We start from the raw sequence: 12,924 nt of genomic DNA, 5'->3' as shown, positions 1-12,924 counted from the left end.
AACTTGAGAAAGCATGATTTGACATTAAGAACTAACATTTTCGACAGTGTTTATTATATTCAAATAAGTCTAGCATTGAGTTCAACTTTATTATCTATTCGAGTAAATTTTATCATCAGTTCTAAAAATGAAATACTCAGGCTAAATAAATCTTATTTGTTCTCGAACTGTAAATGGACAATTCGAATGACCATCCTAACGGCTGTCGCATTTTTAGCTCATTGCGTTACCACTTTGTGCGTGATACTACGACGTCATTCGATACCAGATACGTTTCTAGAGAAAACGTTTAATTTTAACATAGAACAGAATACGACTACTCACAAAAATTTTCGATTGAAAAAGATTATGACTTATTATTCTGTTAAACTTCTCCAAAACTTTATTATTACAATAATTTTTACGAATTTAGTTATGTTTATAAACTATTATGAACGTCAGGTGAATTTGTTGCGTATCTTACATCAAACAACGAAAAACGTTTTGTCTCAATCCGAGCTTAATTTAACGCTCCTAAAAATTAATTTCCAAGATTGTATAAAACAATGTAAAATATTTAACAAAAAGCAATTGTATTACGTGTTAATTTGCAGTTCGTCTCTACAAATCAGCTTGGCCCTTCCGGTTTTTTCGTTCGCGATGAGGTTTGAAACTTCTCAGTTTCCAGTGTTGGTGGTCAGCGCGTTGGCGTCGACTCTTATGTTGTTCTGTATGGCAGAAATGTCTCAGAAAGCGAAAATGAACAAGAGTGATACTATTACAGCAATAACTTTAGCTATTTCCAAACCAACTATTAAAGCGAGACAACGGAACAAGCTGCTCAAATTACGTGATGCTCTTCAAAGTGTTGAAATGCGTTTGAATTGCGCTGGTGTCACTCAGTTGGACAGGACCACGTTTATTTCGGACCTTATGTATCTATTCAGCATGGCTTTAGTCTTGTATCAAATTACAAATTAAAGTTAATTTTGCTATAATGTCGACCACATTATCCACATACCTCCGGTAAAGACACTTTTCTCAAATCCTTCAGCAATTATAAATAGTTTTCAGTAAAATCAGTTATATCTGCGTATCAAAAGCCTTGTTATTTAAAAAATTACAAAAACATCAACCTCTAGAATGTCATAATAGACATTGAACGCGCAAAGGGATATTAGGTACGCTCGAGGGGCTAGTCACTCCACGCAATCGCTGTACACACCCGTACCCTTCTCATTTTTGTTCTTTTTTTGGATTAAAATTATTAACAGTTGTTCTTAATTCAAAATTTACATTTGTTATAAATTAAAAATCTTTTAACTTAACTTTTAACTTAACCTAAAAATCTTTTGAACTCATTTATTTGTAAAAGAGGGCTATAAGTTCCTTGAAGACTTGGCCCTCGAATTTCTAATATCAATATTGACTTCACAATAAAATATTTGAATTTGAATTTGATTTGTACTAATAAGAGTACGCGTACTCTTTAAAGTCTGTACCTTTAACAGCGTTGAGTACGCATAATCCGTGGTTATCACCTCGGGTAGACTTAAAATGGCGTTCAAAATTATTATTATAAAAATAAATTTGTAACATTCCGAAGCGGCATTCAATTCCTCACTTTCATTCACTCGTAAAATTAATTGTAAGGCGCCACCACATAATACATTATGCAAAATACAACCAATGATGTCAAAAAATATTTGAAACCAAATAAAAGCTTGCGCTTAGGAATAAGATTAAAACGCTAGACTAAAATACGCGAGAAAGTTTATATGGCTAAAAGCAATTAATGAACGAAAACCGCGGGCGTAGTCACTTTAGTAATCAGGTGTATATACAAATCGTAGGTAATCACGGGAAGTCGCTTAAGAAAATCATTGGAATTCATGGAGAATTTATGATAAATCACTGATATCACCGATAAATCATGGAAATCAACGAATGATTTTCTAAAATCAGTAATAAGGTGTACAAAGATTTTACGTGTGATTACCCCTCGACGAAAACTAATCATTTATTTCGAGGTGTTGCTAAATGGTGACTTCAGGGGCGGCGTTAGGCGTAGGCGTAGGCGAGACTGGCAATAGCCTACGTTTAATTCGCTTTATTTTATTTGTGCATTAAACTTTGCCAAATTTAATTTTTAAGTCAATATATAGGGGCCCATAATTGAGAAAAATCTCCTGGCGCCTCCCCAGGGTGACTAAGTATATTCCCTCGTTGTTATTTCTGTAATTTGATGTTAAAAATAATAAATCAGTCTGTTGATCGGACACCGCCCATAATGATTAATTGTTATTATTAAATATGACCAATAAAGATTTACGTCCACGAGTACTTTTTAACTTCATCATCCTGCCTTTCACAAACTATTGTTTCCGTTACGGATTAAATACTTGAAGAAAGCGGGACTAAGTTAATATGGAGAGAAAGTAGAGCCTCCGTTGTAGAATTTCTTAATCCGGGGTCTACAAAACCGGGAGAGCTTAATTATTCTTTTAACGCTCACTAGACTGCTGTTTTGGGAAACTTTTAACCTATCGATGGTCGCGTCTTAATTTATTGAACAACACTCAATTTGGTTTTTAGTTTCAAACTATTCTTTAATTCTATAACCTTCTTTTTTACTATGCTATAACGCTGATTTTGTCAACGACTACTACATGGATTATCCGTTCGGGTTCTCTTTTTTTTTCTAATGTCCAAAACGAAAGATACGTGTCCGAAACAGGAAATCTCTTTCAAATTTTGTTTTCTCCCTTCGAAATAACCATCCTTTGGACGGAAAGTTTTCGGACACCTACGGTGTCAGGCGCCTAAACTCTCCGTCCCAGGATTCTGGAAATTTTCGTGGGCTTTCCCCGATTTTACTACAACGGAATACAACGGTTTAAAAATAAAGAAATATTTACAAAAAAAAAACCGAACTTGTCACATAAATCACAAATACAATACGAGATACAAAATTTTTCAATGAGTTTACAAACAATATCAAATAAAATAAAAATATACACATCAATTAAATGAAATACAATTTTAGTTACACATTATACAATACAGTAATCTATACAGCAAAAAACATGTTTTTTTGTTTTTGTTTTTGTTAGCGTAATTTTCTACATCTGTATATACAAGATCAGTCCCATTCGTTGTTTCGTGATTGCGTAAAGGAACAAATGGGTTAAGTATGCTTTGATGAATTTAATTGATTTTGGGTAGATCCAATATAGAGGCGTACATATCGGGCGATTTAGTATTAAATGATTTTTCATGGAATATTGTTGTTGTGGACATTGCGTTTATTGTAACAATATCATTGCTTTTGTTTATTTCCCCAGACAAATTTCTAATTGGTGTTAAGCACGGTGTAAAGTGTTCTTTTAAGGTTATTTTTGTAATGAACTATTAAGAAAGGGAAAAAATTATTCCTCTGTTCAAATTCGTGAGTTTGATTTGAGGTGTGGTACTTCTCAGTTTTTAATGTCGGTGGCCAGCGCGATGGCGTGATCTCTTATGTTTTCCTGCATGGCGGAAATATCTCAAAAAGCAAAAATGAGTTCAGCAATGATTTAAGCTATCAGCAAGCCCACTATTGGGACTAGACAACGTGACACTTTGATAAAATTACTTGACTGTTTTAAAAGTGTTGAGATGCGCTTGAGTTGTATTTGTATCACTCATTTGGATAGAACCACTTTTATTTCGGACATAGTTTATTTGTTCAGCATCAAATAACAAATTAAAAACCATTCATTTTTCGTTGGTTTAGACCGTTTAAGTAATTTCATTTTATTTTAGCCAGGCCAAATTTCTCAAAAACTACGTCGAAAATTCTTTAAAATTCTAAAAGAAATCTATTTGTAGATCTATATAATAATGGATGTGTTTAAACGCAGATTATCTGAAGATAATTTACAAATATTTCGTCTAATAATAGCAATAAATTAACGAATTTAAATTATGACCTTGGGGTGTTATTGTTAAACAATTCTTATTTTCTTGTGACAAAACGTAGTAGTTTTATTATTATCTTTATTTATCCATGGACACTGTATCTCTAACCGGGCGGGAAAAGCAGCTTAAAAAAGGTATCCCCCCACTGTCCGTTTGCGTCCTACTTCGTGTTAGCTCAAATAGTCGGCCGTACTCGATTCTCAGGGCCGTCAAGGTCATTCGGAAGTGTATGCATCCGCTATCTGTTTAAAATGGCGCGGGCCACGGGATTATCGGAAAATTTAGGTGAAATTTTAATTTTAAAGAAAAACGTATTTCAAATGGAGCATTCTTACAATGGAAAGTAAGTACTTTTAATTTTTAAATTTAATAAAATTAATTATGGCTTTTAAAAACATAAAAAAATTACTTTAGATTAATTTTATGCTAAGCCTTGTCTGTGTACTACTGTTTTGAACCATTTAGAAAATCTACATTGGGGAAAAAACTTGAACAGTTGGATGAAATTTTCGATGGAATCAAGGAATTGATGGAGGAGGAAAAAAACTGTGCAATAATTGTAGAATAATACGTTGATAATGATGTAACAAATTCCATTGAATCAGACTCCACCGCAGCTAGTCTCATTATTTTTCCAATTATTCGTAATGTTGTTACTGCTCCTCCAAAAAAGAAGGTGAGGGTGCAATCTCATGGAATTTTGTTAGAAAATTTGGGATTTAACATTTAAATGTTATAATTAATTTAAATTTGTGCAGATTTGAATAACTTCCGACACATGATCAACCTAAGTTTGGAGCAATTACAAACTTTGGGTATTCCAAAAGGAAGGGACATTAACACACTGAAATCATGGAGGAACTTATTGCAATTTTCATTACTAAAAAAGCAATGGTGTGGGGGTCTGGCCTTGACATAATGTATTCCTATCTATCAGAAATTAAACCATCCAAATCATTTTGGGAAATAGGGCAATCCATTCATTCAGATGAAAGCTTGCTGTTGGATGGAATTCAAAACATAACCTCGATAGCTCGACCAGTAAGTAGCTTTATATTTTTATTATTACAAAATACGTCTAAAAAATTAATACACAATATTTCATTGCAGATATTTACATGTTTGCGGTTCCTGAATCAAAGGGGTACAAGTCACAATTTCACTCTAAGTAATAAGTAAAATTTTTATAGTGTGAAATGACTTTATTTACCAATTGTTTTAAATTATAAATTGCATACTGTAAACAATATTTCTTGAGTATCATTGGGAATCAGCAACATTTCTGGCATATCAAAGGAAAGTCCTTTGAAAGTTGATACTTCTGTTAATTTCTGACCAGAAGTGGTATCCCCATTTTGATAATAATTGACACGAATTATTAGATATTGAATCATAAAAATGTAAGACTTAACTTCAAAACTTACCATTTATTGAAGTGTTTCCTCAGTTTCTTTAAAAGGTATAGGATCGGGATTGCTAACTGTTGGTCCATGGCTAAAAGCAAAGAATCTATATAGTCACATTGGACTGGCAGGTATTCTAACTATATTGTCGTTGTGCCTTTTTTTTTGCTAGCCAGTTGAGGCACCCATCTTGGTCGCAAATATGTCGGATAAAGTAGTTAATGTAAATCCTTCTAATTCTGAATATTATGAAAGCTTAGAGTTTAACGTGAAATGTAGATACAGAGAATAAATATCATTTATTTTTTATAACGACCCATATCTAGTCAAAGCTAAAGATTGCAAGTTAATTAAACCAAATGCTATTGAAAGTTTTAGCTATTTGCCATCCATAAACTTTGCAGATATTTATCTCTATTTAATTGAGGGTTTGTCACCATTCATGAAGAAGAAATTAAAAAATTATAAAAGTTGGAACGCGTATAACCTTTTTGTATGTGGATTCGTAAGAGATGTCATGGTGAAGAATTTTTGATGGTAGTGACTACGTTCTCGTTAAAGCCACTGTAAGTATTTTGCCCAGTATCTTACACAGGTAACAATCCTAACAAAATGTTTGTATTTAAGGTAATGCATTCCCAAAGGCTAAGAGAAACGCCTTTAAAACCTTGGGTAATAACACAGAAGGATGGGACAATTGAATCTAGTCATTGCACTTGAATGGCTGGGCTCGATGAGTCATGTTCGCATATTGCCGGACTTTAATTCTATGTGGATTATGTGGTAAGAATTCAGAGGTGGGCAAAAATTGTGAGTGAATTCTGAAATGAACGCTCAGACCTTTTTAATTTGAGTGATCAAGTAGGCTAGTGCTCAATACTGGCGATGCTATTTTCTCTCTCTTAAACTGAACCAGCTCAGGCCGAGCGCCGTGAAATTCTCTCGGTCACTGATCGTTCACGGTGCGTTGAGCGAAATCGGCTGATCGACACGCTAGCCTGCTCAATTTTAAGCGCCACGTCCTCCAGCGGCGGCATAATTCGTTCACTAAAAAGGGCTGACGGCGGGCTGAGTGATATCGCGCCGAGAGAAGCGGTAGTTTTTTAACATTGGAATTTCTTAACGCACTGAGCGACGGGATAGTCTTTTTTCCGGAATTCGCTCACAGCCCGGTGAGAAAAAAATATACAAATAATATTTTATTGTCGATTTTTTTATTCAATGCACTTTTTTATGAAATAATTTATAAGAAATGAAACTTTTTTCTCACAGCGCTTTGAGCGAATTCCGGGAAACAGTCAACCCCGTCGTTCAGTGAGATGAGAAATTCCAATGTTAAAAAACTAGCGCTTCTCTCGGCCCTTTTACCATGAAGGACAAAGCTTTAAACGAAGGTGACAACAAATTTTACCTTCAAAAGAGTACAACTGGATTGAAACTAAAACAAAATCATACGTACTACTTCCAAATTCAAACACAGCTGTTTGTGACTGAAAGAGTGTATGTTGATTTTTGCGTATGGACCAAAAAGGATTTGCACATTGAGATAATATATCAAGACGAAAGTTTTTGGAAAAAAGCTAACAACAAAGCCAAGGAGTTTTTTTTAATGCAATTCTTCCTGAATTGTCTGGACATTTTTTCACCAAAGATACATCCATTAAAGAAAACCCGGGCAGAAAGAAACGTGGGAGTAAAGTGGTGAAGTCAACCACCACAGATATTTAATCTCCAACTAAGAAATATGATAAAAACCGAATGCCAACTAAAACACCGAATATTGTCTTTGCACTTAGTTTTTCATCATCATCTAAAAATGTCAATGCACCATCGACTTCCAGCTTCAATTATTCTATCACCCCATCAAAAGTTCCGAATGAACCAAAAACAGCAAATTAAGAGTCACTGACAATTTTATATTGCCTAGCCAAAAAATTGTTGATTCCAATTCTAGTCCCCAAAAGGGTATCGGGTTTAGCAAAGATAACAAATGTGAAACCTGGTGTTACTGCAAATTACCAGAATCTGGTTACATGCTATGTTGTGATAATCCAAATTGTTCTATTGAATGGTTTCACATCGAATGCTTAAAGATAAAATTAATACCAAAAGACAAATGGTTTTGCCCAGAATGTGCAAAAGTTAATAGAGAAACCAGGTCGAAAAGAAGGAGGATGAAAATGTGATTGTACTGCAATTTAAAAGTTGAATGTTCCAATGCTATTTCAAAAATTATTGTTTTTAAAAAACATTCAAGATACATTAAAAAAATAAGGTTTTAAACTTTTTATTTATTCAATTGAAACTACTGATGGTGTAAGATTTGTTAATGCACAGCACACGGTAGCAATTTTGTCAATTGTGGAAAAATTTTCATCTGGGGCCCTGTGTAGTAGTTCAACGGGAACTTTAGTATGAAGTATTTTATACTTCTGCCGTAGTTGCCCAATTACCCTTTCGACGTGAATTCTGACATTTGCTAATTGACGTGTACTTTCTACATCATTGGGTGATAATTGTTTTTTACCATGGGTGAAGGTAGGGTATTTTATAGTTGCACAGTAAAAACCGACGGAATCTTCAATATCAAACCCTCTATCGGCAAGAATTAAATCTCCCGGACTTAGTTTCTCTAAGAACCCACAATGTTCCGTTAAATGTTTGTCTGACACCCTACCCCCCAACCCTTAGAGACAAAGCTTATGGACCCTTGAGGTGTGATTCCAATTAAAAATTTTACTGTGTTATTGTGCTTATAGCTGGACCAAGTATTAGCTCGAGATATAACGCTGGATGGTTTGTCAGTGAAAACCTCAAAACAATCTATGATCACAGCGCACTTTGACCCAAATTTCTCCCTAAAGCACATTGGCATTGTTGCTTGTAATTCGTCTCTTTCTGGCCACTTGATGAATCTAATAAGGCGGTTATATAACGCGTTTAAACAATTGTCAAAAATTCTGCCTACAGTTCTTTCCGAAATAAAGAACCTTTAAGCTAATTCTCTATTTGATGAGGCCAGTCGAAGTTTAGTAACAGTCAAAATAAACTGTTGGAACGGTGTTAGTTTGGAGTTCTTGAATAAGAAAGGGCTAATTTCTTCAACTAAAATGTTTAAGAGTTCTAAGCGTTCAAGACCCGTGAAGAAAAGAACTTTTTCGTTATCCCCTGAAAAATATGATGGACTGAATTGGTACTTTACAATTTCCTCAGCTTTAGATTCTATTTCCAATGACAACTGCAAAATTTAATTTCGGCTGATGCATAACATTTCATTTGCATGTTCCAGCTGTAAATTTAGGTTTTCAATGGACTTCTGGAGTTCTTCTATTTCAATTTGGGCTCCTTCAAGTTCAAATATTGGACAAACTCTTAGCACTGTTTGTGAATATCCATTTGCGATGTTCCTGTCTGTTTGGCTTGAATGTTCTACGAAGCTCATTCCAGTTTGAGTTGAACATTCAACGAGGTTGGTTTTGGTTTGGACGTACCTGTCTGTCATACATGGTTGGGTTTGCATAGCGAAACATTTGGTGCTAGGGGTAGTTTGCGTTCACATATCTGCATTTATGTATTCACGCATATCAGTTTGTATTTCAAATGTATGATGCTCTGGTAATGTTCGTAGATCGTTTTCAATAGAAGAAACATTTTCACTGGTAGATAATTCATTTTCATTAATAATGGAAACATTAATATCAAATGATGCATTTCCGTATTCAACTTTGTTGCACGAGTCTTTTGTTATTGGTGTTGATAATGCAACTGGAAATTAGGCTTTAAAACCTTTCCAGCCTTTGGAGTTTTTGGCGTATTGCAGTATTCAAGCTTTGCTCTTTTTACCCTTCTTTCATAGCGGTTTATGCGTGTATCATCTTCAATTCCGCTAGAGTTGTCTTGACCAAAGCTAGATTGATCGCTTTCAAGATAGCGACTGGGAATCCAGTCAGGATGACTTGTGTCTCATCACACAGCTGTGATGGTTTCCCTAAAATTAATTATATTAATCATTGTTTTACATGGTAATTGGTTCTAATATTAGATTACCTGATGAAAAATGTTTTGAACATATACGAATGTTTTCATCGTAGCAATTAAGCCTTAGCTTACTGATCCATTGACGTTGTCTATCCGCAGAAAGCAGTTTTGTTTTATCGCCCTGGCCTTCCATAACTTTCGGGATTCGATAAAAACCTATGTTTTCTGATGACACTCTTTCTCCCAAACAACCGTTAACGCAACATCTCTTTCGTTTTTTACCCATTTCAAGAAACAAATCAAAATCGGCGATCCGAAGTGAATTATACTCAGCGACCAAAATGGCGGTCTAGATGGCTAAAATAAATGAATAATAGTTTACCGAATCTATCATAAATGGCCGTACGATCGCAATTTTTTGCCCCCCCCCCCCCTCGAAATTTAGCTCCCCTATGACGTTTCACATTTCCCCCTTGCCTTTAGTCTATTCCTACACAAAAATATTCGCACTGTCTTTTAACCATAATGCTTTTAAAATCGTACCGTATTACCATAGCCGGCTGTATTACCTAAAGAACTGATATTTAGTCCATAAGTCTATTTGACACCGACACGTTCAGATAAAATAACCTCCTAACTAAAATTAATTTGATGAAATCCGAAGGCGAAAAATGTAAACCGTGATTTCAAACGGTGCGTTTTGTTGATCACGTGACGAGTTATATGGCCTTGACAGCCGGGAACTTTCAAAATTATCCACCCCCTCGTATATATATATATATATATATATATATAATTTAAAATCCTTGCGTGTCTCTTAATAAATATTGTAATTATTTAAAAGACATTCAGACAAATCTTTAAATTTTAAAATAAATAAAAGTTTATTAAAATAGTCTAACAATTGTAAGAAGGAAGGCGTAAGAGATGACCGATTTAATGCAGTTAGTCGGCTGAAACACTTCTGCAAGCGTGTATAACGTTTTATTTAATATTTACATCTGAATATCCACTATTTCCGTTCATTTACTTACACATACATTTGACCACTGTGAGTCAGGTCAGTAAATTCGTTGTAAAGGACACTGGGGTATAATTCGGGATATGTAGCATCCCGTTGTTAAGAATCCGGCCGGAGGTAACAGGAACTCACGACATTACCGACCGTTGCTATTTACTACCGATTTTTGGTGATATACACTATTTGCCATCGAAAGTCGGGGGTTTTGCTTTTTCGGGGTTAAATAGTCCGCATCACAATATCAACTACCGAAAATTGCCTTTGGGTTTTTAGTATTTGTCCGCCGTCCTTCTAATATCAAACACATAATTTTAAATTTTTAGACATTATTTATTTCAGTTCACGGAGGTGATTAAATTGTTGACTACTTCACAGAGTAGTGGTCATTTATTAAGTACAACATGTTACATTCAATAGTTCTTTTTATAAAGTAACGTGGCCTTCTTGTTTAAATGATGTTCTTACGTCAAAGTCTCTTACTTTTACAAGTTCATTAGAGGGCGCGCTACAGTCACGAGGAATATAGATTTGTCTAGCGCGCATGCAAATCGCTCGTGTAAAGAATATACTAATAAAGTTGAATCTTGTGTAAGAGCAACATTTTAACAAGTTATGCAAGACCAATTTTTATTTCATAAAATCAACTATTTATTAAATTTTTTTAAATATTTAATATTTTAGCTAATTTATCAAATCAAACTGAGGTCATCTCTATAGAGCAACATGATTTTTCTTAAATTTTAATAATTTTTAAACATGGTTATTTTCGGAATTGATTTATAATTTTGTTTCCTAGGGTTATTGACTTTTTTAGGTAGCCAAAATTTAATTCTTTCAGTTCAAAGAAGTATTGGCAATTTATCTAGCTAAGAAGGGTTGGTATACAGGGTATCCCCAAAAAGAATTCACTGTTTATAATTCAAAATATATTTTTTTAGAGTTTAATATTTTCAGATCACATAGCTAGCACCGGGTGTCATTTGATGAGGAAAAATTCATGAGCTTGAATCATGTCCTCCAAAATTTATCTCACGAAACGTTGAGTTTAGCGACTTTGTTCAAATAAGATAAATGTGCACCGTCTATTTGGCTGAACAATATGTGAATTGACCAATAGGAAATTAAGAAAATTAACATAAAAACTCCAAGGTCATTAAGTTAAATTTTTCAAGATATCACGTACGCTTAGGTGTTAATAATTTAGAAAGTACTTCCAGAAAAAGTCACCCTGGTAAGGGGTCATTTACTATGGAGTTCTGTTGACCTTCAATCATGTCTTCAAGGTTATTCAATACTTACAAACTTATCGTTATTTCTACGTCTCAAACACAGCATACTATGGAAAGTGCGGTGATTAATTAGAACGAATAAGAACTCACGTCGTCAGTGTTCATGATAAAAGAAAATTATTTATACAAAAAATATATGAAGAAATACAACAAAACCATTATCATCCTTTAGCAATATTATATCAGTAAGTCTCGAAACTCCGCACATGCATAGTTAATATTAACCGAGGGTCCAACCTCCTCGTAAGTGATAACTTGTGAAGAGCATCCTTCTTGCCACTCACATGAGCGCGTACACTAAAAAAAAAGAGTGGCACCGTTGAAGGGGCTTTTGATATAAATTATTAATTATATTGCTGAGTCTCGCATCTTAATGAGTTGTGTTTCAAAAGTTTTGCTTATTTTGAACTAAATGTTAAAAAAATATTTTAGATTTTGGAATTTGATTGGGCATAATTAGATTTCTTTGGCGCTCAGGGCCAGTTGCCCACTTCGTTCTTCTTCAGTCTGGCCCTACCACAGTTTGTTTATCGACATCTAAAGCATAGTGCCGATTTCATTAGGGTCGGTGGCGACGTTTAGCAAAAAACACCTCGCAGTGGCGCAAAGGAGGGAAAATTTTGCAAAAACATATTTGAAAGAAGAAAATAAAGTTACGTAGAAATATTAAATATTATTCGGAGTCGGGGCGCGCCGAAAAATAAATGACTCGGCTTCAGCAGTTCGGTGTCAGAAAAAATGTCGGCGACGGCGGCGTTAAATCGGCGACGCTATGCGCTACCAACATCTATACAGCAGACAAAAACTATAAGCCAATAAAACGGTCAACTGATATAAATCAATCTTATCCTTAGACTATTGTGAAAGCTCTACTTTAGGTTTTTTATTTTGACGCACGAAATACAAACTAATAGAAGTAAATATTTCGGTCAGGATAAACGATCTATACGTGTCTCGCTAAAAAAGGACATTTTAAAACAGTTTATTCTTAAAATAATTTTAAGAATTTGTTATTTAAAGATGACCCCTACCGGGCTACGTCAAATACACGACGCTGTTGTAAAACAGAAATCTTTTAACTTTGAAAGTTATTACACTGTGCACTTGCTGAAATCGTAGCTAAAGGTATCCCCCTAAGTGACATATTTATATTTTTTAATCCAACAATTTTTCATCAAGAATATTCACAAACCTTTTATTTATCCAGCAATATTTTCATTTTATTCGACAAAATATTATTTTATTGTCAGAAAAACATTTTTCGTAAAAAGTATATATAAATGTATATCGCAAT

The 12,924-nt window shown here is 34.3% G+C and overlaps 2 protein-coding genes across 2 annotated transcripts; one reads left to right on the top strand and one right to left on the bottom strand.

Annotated features, from left to right (window-relative positions):
* Positions 1 to 6,030: 6,030 nt before the first annotated feature.
* LOC149943801 (uncharacterized) lies at positions 6,031 to 7,528 on the top strand. Its single transcript, XM_090176204.1, has 2 exons — positions 6,031 to 6,125; positions 7,270 to 7,528. The coding sequence occupies exons 1-2, from the start codon at positions 6,031 to 6,033 to the stop codon at positions 7,526 to 7,528; spliced, it is 354 nt and encodes a 117-aa protein (XP_090032330.1).
* Positions 7,529 to 7,633: 105 nt separating this feature from the next.
* On the bottom strand, positions 7,634 to 8,217 carry LOC149943800 (uncharacterized). The gene is made up of 2 exons (XM_090176203.1): positions 8,028 to 8,217; positions 7,634 to 7,974 (listed from the first exon to the last, which is right to left on the bottom strand). Exons 1-2 carry the CDS (start codon positions 8,215 to 8,217, stop codon positions 7,634 to 7,636), a joined length of 531 nt encoding a protein of 176 aa, XP_090032329.1.
* Between the last annotated feature and the right edge of the window lie 4,707 nt (positions 8,218 to 12,924).

The sequence above is a fragment of the Leiobunum rupestre genome, chromosome 5 (genome assembly GCF_980474605.1).
Source record: "Leiobunum rupestre chromosome 5, qqLeiRupe1.1.hap1, whole genome shotgun sequence".
Lineage (NCBI taxonomy): Eukaryota > Metazoa > Arthropoda > Arachnida > Opiliones > Sclerosomatidae > Leiobunum > Leiobunum rupestre.
The sequence above is the reverse complement of the archived record's forward strand: the minus strand, read 5'-3'. Positions and strand labels throughout refer to the sequence as shown.

Bases quoted from the DNA above. Each gene is read 5' to 3' on its own strand.
- LOC149943801 (XM_090176204.1), top strand. From the start codon at position 6,031: ATGGGACAATTGAATCTAGTCATTGCACTTGAATGGCTGGGCTCGATG. The intron at 6,126-7,269 runs GTAAGAATTCAG...TATATTGCCTAG, and splicing joins AATTCTATGTGGATTATGTG to CCAAAAAATTGTTGATTCCA.
- LOC149943800 (XM_090176203.1), bottom strand. From the start codon at position 8,217: ATGCCAATGTGCTTTAGGGAGAAATTTGGGTCAAAGTGCGCTGTGATC. The intron at 7,975-8,027 runs GTTGGGGGGTAG...GTGGGTTCTTAG, and splicing joins CATAAGCTTTGTCTCTAAGG to AGAAACTAAGTCCGGGAGAT.